Consider the following 18,446-nt stretch of genomic DNA (forward strand, 5'->3'; position numbering starts at 1 on the left):
CAAGATTTAGCAGACTCCCCATTGCTCCTCTTTAAATTCAGCGGCAGCCGATGATCCGCGCTCTACTTTTGTTGTTCCAAACCACTCTCGATTGGCTCAACTTAAATTGCCGGAGTTTAGTGGAGGATACACAGAATGGTCTGACTTCTCGAATATGTTCACCACGGTCATTGATAAGGATCCGTATTTGACCAACATTGAAAAACTTAAGCATCTGCGGTCATGCCTCAAAGGAACAGCACTGGAACAGCGCTGCCGCTCTAGAACTGCTTGATAAGCGTTTTAATAACAAGCGTATTTTTTCAGGCACATATTGCATAAATTTTGAGTTAAAGAAAGGTGGATAAGGATGCGACGAAACAACTGCGCGAGTTCTCAGATAAGGAAACTCTCATTTACGTGCGTTAAAATCGATGGGCAGATCGCCGGCTGCATCATAGTACACACACTGCTGCAAAAGCTAGATAGCGCCACGGAAGCTAGCTGGGAGGATGATGCGCCATTGGACGTCATACCATCATGTGAGCGGCTTACAGCTTTCATTGAGCAGCGTTGTCAAAGGCTGGAAAATGCGGATCATGCGACGGCAATGAACACGCCTGGCTCCCAGGTGGGCCAGAACAACAATAGTAGAAGAACGTTTGTGGTGATTAAGAATGGAACATATGCATGTGTATTTTGTGAAGCCGCAGGCCACTCCTTTTACCCAAAATTTATGCAATGTTTGCAATTCGCAAAATTATCGCCCTCGCTGCGCCTTCATGAAGCTAAACGGCTTGCGCTGTGCCTTAATTGCCTGCAAAGGGGACATCAGCTGAGAGTCTGCGGTTCCAGTACTTGCAAAGTCTGTGGAAGCAAACATCATAGCCTGTTGCATCTTGGCAACACAAGCAGTCACAGCGTTGCTTCTAGCTCACACAATGTTCAAGAAGCAGAAACTCATACGTCATCTCAAAACATCCTGGCGGAAACTTCATCGTCGACACTCTCCATCGACCAGCATCTTAAGCATGATGTCATCCTACTTGCCACTGCCGTCAACAATTTTAAAAATCCCGCTGGCTCTTTGGTGCCCTGCCGTGCGTTGCTCGACTCTGGGTCGCAATTGCACATCATCACCTCTCGTCTTGCTCATCAGCTCCAGCTGCGCAAATTCAATTCCACAGCAGTCGTCTCTGGCATTGGTGATGCAGCGTTTTCGTCAGATGGTTTTTCGGTAAACATCAATGTCCAATCTCGAGTGTCTGAATACTCCACATGCATCCCGACATTGATTGCACCATCCATCACCGATAATCAGCCTGGCTTCACTCTCGACCCTGCATCATGGAACATTCCGTCAAACATACAACTAGCTGATCCTGAATTCTTCAAATCTCAGCAAATCGTAATGTTGATCGGAGCCAGTCTGTTTTTCGATCTGCTTTGCGTTGGCCAGATCAAACCAGCTGCTGGACTGCTGATACTGCAAAAGACTCGCTTTGGTTGGGTCGCGACTGGAGGTGCTGCATATGCAGGAAAATCATCGCTCGTGGCTAGGCGATTTGTGATGAATCCAGATCTGCTGGTAGACTCGCATCTGCAGACGAATGCACAGATTGACGAATTAATCCGTCGGTTTTGGGAGCTGTAATCTTGCACCGAGCCTGAGTCATCCCCGAACAGGGAGGAGCGTGACTGCGAGGCACACTTTCAGGCCAATTTTAAGCGTCTGCCGACTGGCGAGTATTCAGTTCGCTTACCGCTTCGACTAAGCCTGGATCAGCTGGGTGACTCCAATCAACAGGCGCTTCGCCGATTTCTTAATTTAGAAAGGAAACTATACCGCAACCCAACTTTGAGAACCCAGTATGCAGCATTTATCAAGGAATATCTTGACTTAAATCATATGTCACTTGTTAGCTTAGCTGCATTGGGCCAATGCAAATACTATCTGCCACATCACAGCGTGCTGAAGGAGGATAGTACTACAACCAAGCTAAGGGTCGTGTTTGAGGGATCAGCAGCTACTACCTCTGGACACTCGCTGAATGATGCACTGATGGCAGGTCCTACCATCCAACCGAAACTGTTTCGATACTTACAGGCGACATATGCAAAATGTATCGATGCGTACGAGTCGAACCAGCAGACAGCTATCTTCAATGTATCCTGTGGCGTGATTCTCAGCATCAGAAGATACAGACTTACAAATTAGACACTGTCACCTACGGCACAAAACCAGCATCGTTTCTCTCAGTGCGGGCTATGCACCAACTGGCCATGGATGAGCAGCAGGCATTTCCTATTGGCGCTGACATTATTAAAAGGGATTTTTACGTGGATGATCTCATCTCTGGTGGTAGAATCAGTCGAGATATTGAAGCAAACGTCTGGACTACTCGCCAAGAGCAACTTTAAGCTGCGAAAATGGTGTTGTAGCGACGCTACTGTACTCCAAAGCATATCCGAAGAGGATAGAGAATCGCTGCTTAACTTCAACGATGGCAGCGATATCACGAAAACGTTAGGCCCCGTTTGGGATCCCGCCTCAGACTGTTTTCTTTTTTCTTTTTCTCCATTGAGGCTACCCTCGAGACTGACAAAACGATCAATCCTCTCCTCAATTGCTCGTTTTTACGACGCCCTTAGTGTTGTTGGGCCTGTAATAACAAAATCTAAAATTTTTATGCAGGATCTCTGGAGAGAAAAACTGGACTGGGATGAGAGCTTGCCTGTACACTTAAGCACAGCCTGGGTCAACTTCTGCGCTGATTTTGAGCAGACTCAGCAATTCCAGTATCCCCGTCGTGCACTCTCATAAGACAGCACTGTTGAGATTCACGGATTTTGTGATGCCAGCCTGAGCGCTTATGGAGCATGCGTCTATACAGTTTCAAGGTGCCATGGCAACACAAGCGTACGTCTCTTGTGTTCCAAGTCGCGTGTCGCGCCTGTGAAAACCATCACTGTACCAAAGCTGGAACTCTGCGGAGCTGCATTATTGGCTGAACTTCTCAGCGAAATCTGCCAACTGAAAGTGTTTAACTGTCGTTATTACTGTTGGTCAGACTCTGCTGTAGTTTTGGCTTGATTCGCAATGATGCTTCCAAATTCAATATTTTCGTTGCCAATCGGGTCGCAGCCATCCAAGAGCTCACCACTGGCATGGAATGGCATCATATTCCCACTGAATTAAACCCGGCGGATATAATTTCACGACGAGCGCTGCCCAGTGAGGTTTCCAGATCCCCGTTATGGTCCCATGGCCCGAGCTTTCTCGGAAAGGAAAAGGAAGAGTGGCCTGCCTCCTGTGTACCTGTCGAATCCTTGCCAGAACTCCGACACAAGGTATTACTCGGAACTGCAGCGCAACTTGATCTGTCAATTGGCTGCAAGTTCATCAACCCGTTCTGCAAGCTGCAACGCGTCCTTGATTACATTTACAAGTTTGTAAATCGATCCCGAGGATCTGAGGTAACTGTAAGCCACGTGCATTACGGCACACATCTGTTCCTGCGGTCAGTGCAAATGGCTACTCTTGGCGATGACTACAAGGCACTTATGGCTAAGGCCCGTCAAACGGTCTAGCTCAATGGCTTCTCTCGCGCCATTCCTTGACGACTGCGGCCTACTCCGCATCGATGGACGGCTGAAAAATTCGTCGTTAGACTTCTCAGTGCGACATCCGATTATATTGCCTCGCCAGCATCCTGTGACCCGAGCAATAATAATCCACTTTCATAAACGGAATTTACATGCTGGACCTCGCGCCGTATTGGCTTCGATTCGGCTCCAACACTGGCCCATTGGCGGTCGTAAAAAAGTCTCTAGTATTGTTGCCAAATGCACAATCTGTTTTCGTGCCAAGCCACGATTGGCAGAGCATATAATGGCAGATCTGAATGATCGTTCATTAATTCTCGTCCATTACTTCCACTTTCAGAGCATCCCGATGATCTTGACGTCTTGACACCCGTACACTTTTTGGGTACATCGCCATCTTCGTCATACATTGAGCCTGATCTAAGGAAGCTTAATTTCAATCGGCTTAGCTATTTTCAGCGCGTCACATACCTCCAACAAGTATTTTGGGCCCGTTGGCGCGAAGAGTATTTAACGCTTCTTCAACAGCGCTCCAAATGGCGCACTCCTCAGCCAGGACTCTCTATCAACGATGTCGTCCTTGTAAAGGATGAGAACCTACCTCCGCTGAATTGGCCATTAGCTAGAGTTCTAGAGCTGATCTCGGGATCTGATGGGGTATCTAGAGTCGCAGTGCTTCAGACTGCGACTGGAGTCATACGCAGAGCCGTACGTAAGCTGTGTTTGCTGCCAAAACAGGATGATGTTGAAAGTCCCTTGCTTCCAACGGGGGGAGGATGTTTGGTTAAACGACCGGTAGAGATAACAGCGACGGCTGCGTGCAGTAACAGCAGAAGTCTATAATCACAATTACAGCTTAAGAGCAAATGATGTTTGCTCTTTGTAAGTTGCTGCCTACTCTCTTTATCGGCCCTTTGCCTCCTGCATTGATGCCCGCTGCCCATCGTTCTGAGCGGAGCTCAATTTCGTTCGTTTTGCATATCGTTGATTAGTTTTTCGTTCGATCGCAAGCGAGGCACAACTATTTCGAGTTGACTGCCGAGCAGGATTGTAACATTTCGTAAGTTATAAGGGCCCTGTGCGGCAAATATATACATTTGAAACAGAAAATATAAATCTTCGAATTTCGTTGCTCACTAGGCAGTGCTAAAAGACTAATAACTACACATATTCATTTTTTTTATCATTATAAGATTCCTTTAAAAATGCCCTTTAATTTAAAGTTAAATTAAATGTTATTTATTTTTAAAATACACTTTGAATATATATAAATATTAGAAAAAACAGTAGCAAACATTTTTATGGGAACAAAGTAGGCATGGAACAAATAAAGTTTCGCAAACCATATTTCATGACAGCCTTTGCGATATCTTTTTAGAGACTTTTTTAAAATATCACAAAACGCTCGCTAGTATTTCTTGCAACAGTCGTAAATAAAACTTTGACAATCACTAAATCATATCATATTGCTATCGTTTTCCGATGTGTTTCCGAGAGTTTTGTCGGGTTAAGTCTCGCATATGATTGCGATATCATTTGAGACAGTTTAAACGCAAGAAGAAGAAGGAAGAGCTAGAGATTTGAAATTTTAGCTGTAAGTTCTTAGTACATGCGCAGATCGAGTTTGTTTTCGATAATCGATAACTTCCTTTCCCTCAAGCAATCGATACAAATCGATATCGAAATCCGTTTTTTTGATTAAAAAGGATTAATAATAAGAGCTAGATCCACCAAAATTGATATGTTTACTCTAGAATAGTATGGGTATATCAAGTATAATTCATTGTATTCCTATCGCCATCTTCCCGCTTCTACCAGATAGCTATAAATGAAGTTAATAACCCATCTGCCATTGTCCACTATTTTAACCTAGAATTTTAATAGAATTTACTTTTTGAGAAAAGCTAGGCGGTGGCAAGTGGTACGGTTAGTTGCGAGCTTGAACCCTGCGAAGGGAACTTATTTTTTGTATACCCTGAACCCATTGAAAATAGATAACAACGGTATATTGTATTTGTGGAAATGGTAAATGTATATAACTGGCAGAAGGAAGCTGCTTTGACCCCATAAAGTATATCTATTCTTGTTCAGCGTCAACAGCCGAGTCATTTTAGCCATGTCCGTCTGTCTCCGTCCGTCCGTATGTATGAACGCAAGGATCTTAGTATCTATAAGAGCTAGAGACTTGAAATTTTTGCTGTAGGTCCTCTTAATACATGCGCGGATCGAGTTTGTTTTCGATAATCGATAACTTCATTTCCTCCAAGCAATCGATATAAATCGATGTCGAAATCCGGTTTTTTGAGTAAATAGGGTATATAATAAGAGCTAGATCCACCAAAATTGACATGTTTTCTCTAGAATAGTATGTATATATCAAGTATAATTCATTGTATACCTATCGCCATCTTCCCGCTTCTACCAGATAGCTCTAAATGAAGTTAATAACCCACCTTTCATTGCCCACCAATTTAAGCTAGAATTTTAATGCAATTTACTTTTTGAGAATACAGAGATATTCTATGGTACATTAATATATACTGTAGAAGATCGATTAAGAAACACGTGGTTGCGGCACCAGCGCAAATTCAAAGTTTATCTGTATGCAAATGAACATCCTTACAGTCCTGTAGTGGCTAAAGATTGCGTTGAGAGGCGACTGTGCCTCTTATTGCTAGGCCTGGGCTCAGACAATAAGGCAAATTATTTAACGGCCTAGTGCCGGAGTAAATATTTTTTTAAGCGATTTATTGGAAGAGCGCTGAATTCAAAACTAATTTCTTAATACACAGAATATATCACTTAAGCTAAGCCAAAACTCGCATCACGCCTCAATGTCATGGTCGGCAAGGCGACTCAGCAAAATCTTAGGCAATAACGGAAACTCTTGCAGCAAAACAAAAGTGTCCGGTTACCGCCGCTGACCATTGCAGCTATAGAGCAGATACAAAGTATGCAGTGTCGCAATTGCGAGGGCTGTTTCTTAACTTGTGAAGCACGCGATAGATAGGGTTGATTATAAACCTTTGAAATATCCTTTATTAAGTGTTATGTGTTAACTACTCCCCCTTCAAGTATTAGACCGGCGACGACTTCTCGTAACTGCTTCGCAGACTTCCTTGCGTCGATGATCCGCCAAAGAGTGAGACCAATGCAGATTAAAGCACAGCATATGGCTCCAATGATGAATGCCACACGATAAGCTTGATCAATTCCGGCGTCTTTCTTGAATTGCTGTATCACCTCCAAATTACGTTCATTCAAACGATGAAGGTAAGGGAGGCTGAGGACATCTTGGCTGGCAGTGATTTTCAGCAAAGGAAAATGTATAGTGTTAATGGATTAAAGAACTTTTACGGACGCAACGGACATAACATCTCCTATGGGAGTGTTGGTTGGTTCTTCTAGCCAAATTGATTTAAAATCTTAGTGGTCCAAAATGTTTGGGCTAACAATGTTAGCCTTCGCAAGAGTAATAGCAAGCATTAAATTTGCAACTCCATCATCAGCATTCTGTTTCTAGTCAGTAGTGTTTTAAATAAATGGCTAGTGTCAACTTGTGAATTTTTGGTTATCTTCAGAATTTTATTGACAGGGATTGTTAACTGGTTAGGCTGGTCTTGAACTCTAGTATTTATTTCTATTTGTCTATTGTTGGCATTTATTAGTTGCATTTCAGTGAACCTAGTCTGCTCTAAATCACCGGCATCGGGTGTACCCGCCACAACCTTCAGTATGGATCCTAGGAAATCTAAATTCCTGGCGACTCTATGGTGTGTGCCTAACGCCTCCAATAGGTCTTGTAGATGAACCGTGTCCACACTTAGAAGTTTTTTCATGTGGGATAGCGGGAACATGTCAATTAATTTGATCGTTTCTTCCACCATTCGCACGTACTCTGAGAGGTTTTCCGAGTGCCTAACATAGGCGTATTCTTCCCATACCAAGATTTCGCCGTCGACGATGGGAATGTACTTGGCATGCGAGTAGTCGGTGACATGTGCCGAAGCCACTGATAAGGAAAGGAGTATTATGGATCCAAACCTGTGAAATGAAGTTGTTTTCTTTCTTTTTAGCCATTTTTTTGTTTTTCTTTTTAAAGAGGTTTGCCCACCACCAAAAATGTTTTATAAAAACTATGCGAAGTGGCTAAAAGTGAATTGAAAAACTATATCTAATTTATACGAGTTTGCCTAGTGGCTTAAAAAACGGTGTAAAAAAACAAGGGAGTCACATTAGGTTGTCCTTGTGTACCACCCTCCCTCTAATGAGGACCTCGGTCCCCAGGTCTGCTTCCACGGCCTTCTCATCACAAAAAGGTGTGAGTTTGTTTCCGAGCCGTCGGTTGGACTTGACCAAAACTTTGTCACTAGCGTCGAAGACCCTATTCTGCCGATTTGCGTTTCTGATTTTTTCTTGTATCTTTTCTTGTGCCTCATCTGGGTGCGCCTGAACCATATCGACTGGTCTCTGGTCGATGACCGAATGGATCGACTTATTGTACGCAGTTGTAGCCAGTAAAATGACTTCTACGGTGTCACTTATGCTTTTATCGAACTTTAGGCATCTGGCTAGTTCTAACAGAGTGCTGTGAAAGCGCTCACCTGTCCATTCGAGATGCTATGCAATGGTGGTGCACTTGAAATGCTGACCCCATAGTTGTTTGCGAGTATAGTCACGATGGTCTCTGGCTTTTGGAAAAAAATTCATTAGTTGCATTAAAGCTGGCTTCAGATCCACAATGGTTCTTGAAGGGACCGGTTGGACAATAGCAAACTTAGAGAACTTGTCGATGCACGTGAGAAATTATTTCCTGTCAGTGGAGAAAATGTCTATGTGTAACATCTCTCCTACATGTGAGTGGATCGGTGTCTGCACAAGCTCTTGTTTTTGGGGCGTCTATCATATTTAGCCCTTGCACATGTTTTGCAATTTTGTATTTTTTGGCCATCTTTGGAAAGTAGAACTCCGAGAGTACCTGCTTAATGTTTTCCTGTGCAGACCTATGGGCCCTATTATGCTCGGCTTTGAGGATTTCCCTTCTTTCTCCAACCGCAAATACGTCCACTATGCGATTTTTGCAGTGCCAGAACTTTGTGGCCGGGTATCTTCGAACCAATGCATATTGTATCATTGGAAGCGAGTGTGAATTACAGTGGAGAGCATTTACGTATTTGGGTGAAACTACATCTTCTTGCTCGTCTAGAAGCGATTCGATGCAAGTATAGCTGATCAAGGATCGTTTCTTATTTCCAAACAGAATAAAACTTCGTTTTAAGGGGAAACGCGCCTCTTCCAGCACTATTTGGTTTTGAAAACATTTCAAGGGTTTGTCGGTTATCTCAATCATTGCTGCGCAGGACTCAACTTTTTGTTCATTTACAGCGTTGAGCTGCTGTCTTGACAACGCATCCGCAACCAGATTGTCCTTGCCAGGTTTATAGACGATACGTTCATTAGACTCGTCAATGCGCGCTTTCCACCTTTTGATCTTCGCATTTGGATTGAATTCCGAAACTGCGAAGATCAAGGGTTGATGGTCAGTGAAGATATTAATGTCTTACACCCCATACAAATAGTGCCTTAACTTGGCAAGTGACCATACGATGGCCAATAACTCTCTCTCATTTGTTGCATAGTTAACCTCGCTGTCCTTCAATGTTCTTGAAATCATTGTTATAGGACCACCCTCCTGAGACAAAACTGAACCTATGCCGTGAGCCGAAGTATCAGTCATTAGATCGAATGGCTTCTTAAAATCGGGGTACCTGAGCATTACATTCTCGGATGACAAAATATCGCGCAACTTCTGAAACGCCCTTTGCACTTCAGAGAATTGAACCTTTATATTTCTAGACCTATGCTTACTGACTGTTCCATTTTCACCCTTCAAGATATTCGAGATGGGTCTTGCTATTGCGGCGAAGTCTCTAATGAAACATCTTTAATAACTTGCGAGGCTTCTGGATACTCCTGCATTGCCCTAACCTTTTCAGGATCCGTGGTGGTGCCAGTGCTGGTGACTATGAAACCAAGAAAGTTCACGCTTTTCTTAAAAAAACGTGACTTTTCGACGGAGACCCTCATGTTTGCTTCGTGTAAGCTTTTTAGGACCGAATCCACGTGTTTAATGTGGGATTCCTCATCTTCTGAAAAGATGATTACGTCATCGACATAAACATAGCAAAATTTGCCAATCTGCTCTCGCAGTATGTCGTCGATGGTTCTTTGGAAGATGCTTGCTGCATTCTTTAATCCAAAGGAGAGTCTTTTGCACTCGTATTTCCCCCCGTTCACAGAGAAAGAGGTTTTTTCACGGTCACGTTCAGCGAGTATGATCTGGTGATAACCAGACTTGAGGTCTATTGTTGAAAAGAATTTGGCTGTCCCCAAATTCCCCAATATCATTGATATATTTGGCATAGGGTATTTCTCAGGCACGGATCTTTCGTTGAGTTTACGAAAGTACATTACCATCCTCATTTTCCTATTGCGTGCTTCATCAGTGCCCTTCTTGTCTACTACCCATATAGGGTTATTGTAGGGAGAGACGGACTTTTGAATTATATCATTTTTTTAGCAGATCTTTGATTTCTTTATTAACGAAATCAGCTGCTCCCATTGGATATGGGTAAGGCTTGGCATAGATCGGTTGCTCATCTGTGGTCCTAATGGTAGCCACGACTGATGTGTTATACGGCAACGCCTCGTCTGGGTCTGCAAAGGCATTTTGTCTAGTCTTTAGCATTTTCAAAAAAGAACTTCTAGCTAATGGGGATGCCTCTGCACAGTCTACATTTGTGAAATTTACATTTTTGCACGTGTGGAAGGTGATTTGTGATCTCCGTACCCCACTTAAGTTTTCCTGAAGCTAGATAAAGAGAAGCAGCTGCCTGCTTTAGCAGGTCAAGGCCTACAATCCCATCAAAAGTTGACAAGTCCTGCAGAATAAAAAAGGTTGCCTTTAACCCAAACATTGAAACAAAGCATTTGTGTGTAATTTGTGTCTCGCTGTGAATGGAATGAATTTTGAAGGGAGACTCTACCGAGCGGACGTCTTTGAACCGTTCATGTGACCGAATGAATTTCTTGACCGCGCCCGACCGCCTGTGCGGTCAGATGCGGGGTGCTTCCTATTCGCGTAAGCAGGGGCCTGAATGGGCTGCAAGACCCTTGAGAAGGAAAGATCGACCTCAATGGGCACCGGTGCGCCATTATTATTGTGCTGCCTGCCTGTCAGTCTGCACTGGGGCCTTGCTTTGCTTGCTAAAGTGCGGATTCTTTGTACCGCTGGCTTGTGCGTCGGCTTGTTGCGAATGCCTCTCCTGTTGGTGATGCTTTTGCATGCGACTTGCGCTCTTTGTCTTCTAGAATTCTTGCGAAATTAGCCGCGAATGCGTACCTTTCATGATTTGACTCGACTTCTTGCGCGAGAGCTAGCGCTGAAGGCAAATCTCTGGGCTTTGCTGCAAAGAGCACATCTGTAAGACTGCGCTTGAGACCACACACGCAACGCATCGTCGCGGAATTTTTCACATAGGACTTTTTCTTAAGCCGGCTCATATGACATGTCAACTTTGTTAGTGAGAAGAGTGAGTTTCTTCTCTACCTCATCGTAATATTAAAGCAGGGACAGGCCACCATGCCTCAAGGTATCAAATTCCTGTTCAATGCCTGATAATGACAAGAACTGCCATTATGTGGTCTGAAGGTCTCGTAAGCGGCTAATGCTGCCTGCCTCCAAGATACATAAGATTCCTGTACTCCTGCAAACTCAGGTAAGCACTTGACGGCATCTAGCGGCTCGTCACAGCGAATGTCGTTTCTAATTCCTATAGTAGCATATGCTACTACTTGTGGGGCTGCAACGTTTGCTGCTGCTATTTGTTCAGCTAACTCATTAATTCTTTGAGTCAATGCTTACTCCCTCTGCTGGTTTGCAGCGGCCTGTTCGGCTAAAGCATTGCTGATAGCCATCTTTACTACTTCCTTAAGCTGATCTGGATCCATTTTACCTGATGGTGGGGGAACTGCAGGGAGAAGTCTTGTAGCCGGGACTCTGATGCGAATGTCACAGTCCGAATCTGAGTCGCTAGACTGCTTGCGAGGGTTTCTATATTGGCTGAACCATGAATGCGCAGGCCAGTGGCCGCGAAAAATAAAACGGGCCGTCAAAAGATGGGTCGGATTATGTCTCAGCTCTGAACCACGAGTGCTGTATGTATTGTTATATCACAATTTTAGACACATAGAATGTGACACAAAGTAATTTTATTAACGATCTGGATAATAAATTGTTTCAACTAAAATTCTCAAAGCAGTCACTCTCACGTGTTCCAGAAACTTGGTTCTGATGATTATTATTTAAGAAAATTTTTTATATGATTCAATTAACACAACAAAATTTTCTTTATAAAATTGGTCACTCGCAGCTCCCGCGCTGCTATCTAAATTGTTGTTGGTTGTTGCAGCTCCTGTGCTACTTGTTGTTGGTTGTGGAGTCCGACCACAAGTTGGGCAACAATTAACATCCTTCCAGTCCTGCTGTGGCTGAAGATTGGGTTAAAATGCGACTGTGCCTCTTATTGCCGGCCTCGGGCTCAGACAATAAGACAAATTATTTAACGGCCAAGTGCGGAGTGAATATTTATTTAAGCGACTTATTGGAAGAGCGCTGAATTCAAAACTAATTTCTTAATACACAGAATATTTATATATATATATATGGTCGGCAAGCCGATTCAGCAAAATCTTAGGCAATAACGGAAACTCTTGCAGCAAAACAAAAGTGTCCGGTTACCGTCGCTGACCATTGCAGCAATAAAGCGCTGATACAAAATATGCAGTGTCGCAATTGCAAGGGCTGTTTCTTAACTTATGAAGCACGCGATAGCGAGGGTTGCTTATAAACTTATGAAATATCCTATATTAAGTGTTATGTGTTAACTTGCATGTACACACGCACATTTATCCACGTCTGCTTCGTATTTATAAACAGCAATATAATGGATATTGTATTGTTTTCTCTATTACTTAGTTGATTGGTTTTCTTCTCACTAATACTCGATTATTAGTGTGGTTGTTGACTGGAGGCGGTGGCAAGTACTGAGGCTAGTTTTTTTATACCCTGAACCCATTAAAAAAAAAATAAATAGGGTATATTCTATTTGTGGAAATTGTATATGTATATAACAGGCAGAAGGAAGCTTCTCCGAACCCATAAAGTATATATATTCTCGTTCAGCGTCAACAGCCGAGTCCTTTTAGCCATGTCCGTCTGTCTCTGTCCGTCCGTATGTATGAACGCAAGGATCTTAGTATCTATAAGAGCTAGAGACTTGAAATTTTAGCTGTAGGTCCTCTTAGTACATGCGCGGATCGAGTTTGTTTTCGATAATCGATAACTTCATTTCCCCCAAGAAATCGATATAAATCGATGTCGAAATCCGGGTTTTTGAGTAAATAGGGTATATAAATTGACATGTTTACTCTAGAATAGTATGTTTATATCAAGTATAATCCATTGTATATCTACCGCCATCTTCCCGCTTCTACCAGATAGCTATAAATCAACCTTATAACTCAACTTCCATTGCCCACCAATTTAAGCTAGAATTTTAATGCAATTTACTTTTTGAGAATACAGAGATATTCTATGGTACATTAAGATGTACTGTAGATTATCGGTTAGGCAACACGTGGTTGCGGCACCAGCGCAAATTCAAAGTTTATCTGTGTACAAATGAACATCCTTACAGTCCTGTAGTGGCTGAAGATTGCGTTGAGAGGCGACTGTGCCTCTTATTGCTAGGGCTGGGCTCAGACAATAAGGCAAATTATTTAACGGCCTATTGCCGGAGTGAATATTTTTTTAAGCGATTTATTGGAAGAGCGCTGAATTCAAAACTAATTTCTTAATACACAGAATATATCACTTAAGCTAAGCCAAAACTCGCATCACGCCTCAATGTCATGGTCGGCAAGCCGACTCAGCAAAATCTTAGGCAATAACGGAAACTCTTGCAGCAAAACAAAAGTGTCCGGTTACCGCCGCTGACCATTGCAGCTATAGAGCAGATACAAAGTATGCAGTGTCGCAATTGCGAGGGCTGTTTCTTAACTTGTGAAGCACGCGATAGAGAGGGTTGATTATAAACCTTTGAAATATCCTTTATTAAGTGTTATGTGTTAACTACTCCCCCTTCAAGTATTAGGCCGGCGACGACTTCTCGTAACTGCTTCGCAGACTTCCTTGCGTCGATGATCCGCCAAAGAGTGAGGCCAATGCAGATTAAAGCACAGCATATGGCTCCAATGATGAATGCCACACGATAAGCTTGATCAATTCCGGCGTCTTTCTTGAATTGCTGTATCACCTCCAAATTACGTTCATTCAAACGATGAAGGTAAGGGAGGCTGAGGACATCTTGGCTGGCAGTGATTTTCAGCAAAGGAAAATGTATAGTGTTAATGGATTAAAGAACTTTTACGGACGCAACGGACATAACATCTCCTATGGGAGTGTTGGTTGGTTCCTCTAGCCAAATTGATTTAAAATCATAGTGGTCCAAAATGTTTGGGCTAACAATGTTAGCCTTCGCAAGAGTAATAGCAAGCATTAAATTTGCAACTCCATCATCAGCATTCTGTTTCTAGTCAGTAGTGTTTTAAATAAATGGCTAGTGTCAACTTGTGAATTTTTGGTTATCTTCAGAATTTTATTGACAGGGATTGTTAACTGGTTAGGCTGGTCTTGAACTCTAGTATTTATTTCTATTTGTCTATTGTTGGCATTTATTAGTTGCATTTCAGTGAACCTAGTCTGCTCTAAATCACCGGCATCGGGTGTACCCGCCACAACCTTCAGTATGGATCCTAGGAAATTTAAATTCCTGGCGATGAACCGTGTCCACACTTAGAAGTTTTTTCATGTGGGATAGCGGGAACATGTCAATTAATTTGATCGTTTCTTCCACCATTCGCACGTACTCTGAGAGGTTTTCCGAGTGCCTAACATAGGCGTATTCTTCCCATACCAAGATTTCGCCGTCGACGATGGGAATGTACTTGGCATGCGAGTAGTCGGTGACATGTGCCGAAGCCACTGATAAGGAAAGGAGTATTATGGATCCAAACCTGTGAAATGAAGTTGTTTTCTTTCTTTTTAGCTATTTTTTTGTTTTTCTTTTTAAAGAGGTTTGCCCACCACCAAAAATGTTTTATAAAAACTATGCGAAGTGGCTAAAAGTGAATTGAAAAACTATATCTAATTTATACGAGTTTGCCTAGTGGCTTAAAAAACGGTGTAAAAAAACAAGGGAGTCACATTAGGTTGTCCTTGTGTACCACCCTCCCTCTAATGAGGACCTCGGTCCCCAGGTCTGCTTCCACGGCCTTCTCATCACAAAAAGGTGTGAGTTTGTTTCCGAGCCGTCGGTTGGACTTGACCAAAACTTTGTCACTAGCGTCGAAGACCCTATTCTGCCGATTTGCGTTTCTGATTTTTTCTTGTATCTTTTCTTGTGCCTCATCTGGGTGCGCCTGAACCATATCGACTGGTCTCTGGTCGATGACCGAATGGATCGACTTATTGTACGCAGTTGTAGCCAGTAAAATGACTTCTACGGTGTCACTTATGCCTTTATCAAACTTTAGGCATCTGGCTAGTTCTAACAGAGTGCTGTGAAAGCGCTCACCTGTCCATTCGAGATGCTATGCAATGGTGGTGCACTTGAAATGCTGACCCCATAGTTGTTTGCGAGTATAGTCACGATGGTCTCTGGCTTTTGGAAAAAAATTCATTAGTTGCATTAAAGCTGGCTTCAGATCCACAATGGTTCTTGAAGGGACCGGTTGGACAATAGCAAACTTAGAGAACTTGTCGATGCACGTGAGAAATTATTTCCTGTCAGTGGAGAAAATGTCTATGTGTAACATCTCTCCTACATGTGAGGATCGGTGTCTGCACAAGCTCTTGTTTTTTGGGGTGTCTATCATATTTAGCCCTTGCACATGTTTTGCAATTTTGTATTTTTTGGCCATCTTTGGAAAGTAGAACTCCGAGAGTACCTGCTTAATGTTTTCCTGTGCAGACCTATGGGCCCTATTATGCTCGGCTGTGAGGATTTCCCTTCTTTCTCCAACCGCAAATACGTCCACTATGCGATTTTTGCAGTGCCAGAACTTTGTGGCCGGGTATCTTCGAACCAATGCATATTGTATCATTGGAAGCGAGTGTGAATTACAGTGGAGAGCATTTACGTATTTGGGTGAAACTACATCTTCTTGCTCGTCTAGAAGCGATTCGATGCAAGTGTAGCTGATCAAGGAGCGTTTCTTATTTCCAAACAGAATAAAACTTCGTTTTAAGGGAAACGCTCCTCTTCCAGCACTATTTGGTTTTGAAAACATTTCAAGGGTTTGTCGGTTATCTCAATCATTGCTGCGCAGGACTCAACTTTTTGTTCATTTACAGCGTTGAGCTGCTGTCTTGACAACGCATCCGCAACCAGATTGTCCTTGCCAGGTTTATAGACGATACGTTCATTAGACTCGTCAATGCGCGCTTTCCACCTTTTGATCTTCGCATTTGGATTGAATTCCGAAACTGCGAAGATCAAGGGTTGATGGTCAGTGAAGATATTAATGTCTTACACCCCATACAAATAGTGCCTTAACTTGGCAAGTGACCATACGATGGCCAATAACTCTCTCTCATTTGTTGCATAGTTAACCTCGCTGTCCTTCAATGTTCTTGAAATCATTGTTATAGGACGACCCTCCTGAGACAAAACTGAACCTATGCCGTGAGCCGAAGTATCAGTCATTAGATCGAATGGCTTCTTAAAATCGGGGTACCTGAGCATTACATTCTCGGATGACAAAATATCGCGCAACTTCTGAAACGCACTTTGCTGCACTTCAGAGAATTGAACTTTTATATTTCTAGACCTATGCTTACTGACTGTTCCATTTTCACCCTTCAAGATATTCGAGATGGGTCTTGCTATTGCGGCGAAGTCTCTAATGAAACATCTTTAATAACTTGCGAGGCTTCTGGATACTCCTGCATTGCCCTAACCTTTTCAGGATCCGTGGTGGTGCCAGTGCTGGTGACTATGAAACCAAGAAAGTTCACGCTTTTCTTAAAACGTGACTTTTCGACAGAGACCCTCATGTTTGCTTCGTGTAAGCTTTTTAGGACCGAATCCACGTGTTTAATGTGGGATTCCTCATCTTCTGAAAAGATGATTACGTCATCGACATAAACATAGCAAAATTTGCCAATCTGCTCTCGCAGTATGTCGTCGATGGTTCTTTGGAAGATGTTTGCTGCATTCTTTAATCCAAAGGAGAGTCTTTTGCACTCGTATTTCTCCCCGTTCACAGAGAAAGAGGTTTTTTCACGGTCACGTTCAGCGAGTATGATCTGGTGATAACCAGACATGAGGTCTAATGTTGAAAAGAATTTGGCTGTCCCCAAATTCCCCAATATCATTGATATATTTGGCATAGGGTTTTTCTCAGGCACGGATCTTTCGTTGAGTTTCAAAGTACATTACCATCCTCATTTTCCTATTGCGTGCTTCATCAGTGCCCTTCTTGTCTACTACCCATATAGGGTTATTGTAGGGAGAGACGGACTTTTGAATTATATCATTTTTTTAGCAGATCTTTGATTTCTTTATTAACGAAATCAGCTGCTCCCATTGGATATGGGTAAGGCTTGGCATAGATCGGTTGCTCATCTGTGGTCCTAATGGTAGCCACGACTGATGTGTTATACGGCAACGCCTCGTCTGGGTCTGCAAAGGCATTTTGTCTAGTCTTTAGCATTTTCAAAAAAGAACTTCTAGCTAATGGGGATGCCTCTGCACAGTCTACATTTGTGAAATTTACATTTTTGCACGTGTGGAAGGTGATTTGTGATCTCCGTACCCCACTTAAGTTTTCCTGAAGCTAGATAAAGAGAAGCAGCTGCCTGCTTTAGCAGGTCAAGGCCTACAATCCCATCAAAAGTTGACAAGTCCTGCAGAATAAAAAAGGTTGCCTTTAACCCAAACATTGAAACAAAGCATTTGTGTGTAATTTGTGTCTCGCTGTGAATGGAATGAATTTTGAAGGGAGACTCTACCGAGCGGACGTCTTTGAACCGTTCATGTGACCGAATGAATTTCTTGACCGCGCCCGACCGCCTGTGCGGTCAGATGCGGGGTGCTTCCTATTCGCGTAAGCAGGGGCCTGAATGGGCTGCAAGACCCTTGAGAAGGAAAGATCGACCTCAATGGGCACCGGTGCGCCATTATTATTGTGCTGCCTGCCTGTCAGTCTGCACTGGGGCCTTGCTTTGCTTGCTAAAGTGCGGATTCTTTGTACCGCTGGCTTGTGCGTCGGCTTGTTGCGAATGCCTCTCCTGTTGGTGATGCTTTTGCATGCGACTTGCGCTCTTTGTCTTCTAGAATTCTTGCGAAATTAGCCGCGAATGCGTACCTTTCATGATTTGACTCGACTTCTTGCGCGAGAGCTAGCGCTGAAGGCAAATCTCTGGGCTTTGCTGCAAAGAGCACATCTGTAAGACTGCGCTTGAGACCACACACGCAACGCATCGTCGCGGAATTTTTCACATAGGACTTTTTCTTAAGCCGGCTCATATGACATGTCAACTTTGTTAGTGAGAAGAGTGAGTTTCTTCTCTACCTCATCGTAATATTAAAGCAGGGACAGGCCACCATGCCTCAAGGTATCAAATTCCTGTTCAATGCCTGATAATGACAAGAACTGCCATTATGTGGTCTGAAGGTCTCGTAAGCGGCTAATGCTGCCTGCCTCCAAGATACATAAGATTCCTGTACTCCTGCAAA

At 43.2% G+C, this 18,446-nt stretch overlaps 1 protein-coding gene across 1 annotated transcript; it reads left to right on the forward strand.

The window, feature by feature from the left end:
- Nucleotides 1–349: 349 nt before the first annotated feature.
- LOC138911479 (uncharacterized) lies at nucleotides 350–4,428 on the forward strand. The gene is made up of 3 exons (XM_070210780.1): nucleotides 350–1,629; nucleotides 1,666–2,048; nucleotides 3,926–4,428. The coding sequence occupies exons 1-3, from the start codon at nucleotides 350–352 to the stop codon at nucleotides 4,426–4,428; spliced, it is 2,166 nt and encodes a 721-aa protein (XP_070066881.1).
- Nucleotides 4,429–18,446: the final 14,018 nt, after the last annotated feature.

This window comes from Drosophila virilis, unplaced genomic scaffold (assembly GCF_030788295.1).
Source record: "Drosophila virilis strain 15010-1051.87 unplaced genomic scaffold, Dvir_AGI_RSII-ME tig00000574, whole genome shotgun sequence".
Lineage (NCBI taxonomy): Eukaryota > Metazoa > Arthropoda > Insecta > Diptera > Drosophilidae > Drosophila > Drosophila virilis.

What these genes read in the sequence shown, in the direction of transcription:
- LOC138911479 (XM_070210780.1), top strand. Translation starts at nt 350, where the DNA reads ATGCGACGAAACAACTGCGCGAGTTCTCAGATAAGGAAACTCTCATTT. An exon ending in ATCCGTCGGTTTTGGGAGCT is followed by an intron (nt 1,630 to 1,665) that starts GTAATCTTGCAC and finishes ATCCCCGAACAG; the next exon opens with GGAGGAGCGTGACTGCGAGG. An exon ending in GAATGATGCACTGATGGCAG is followed by an intron (nt 2,049 to 3,925) that starts GTCCTACCATCC and finishes TTCCACTTTCAG; the next exon opens with AGCATCCCGATGATCTTGAC.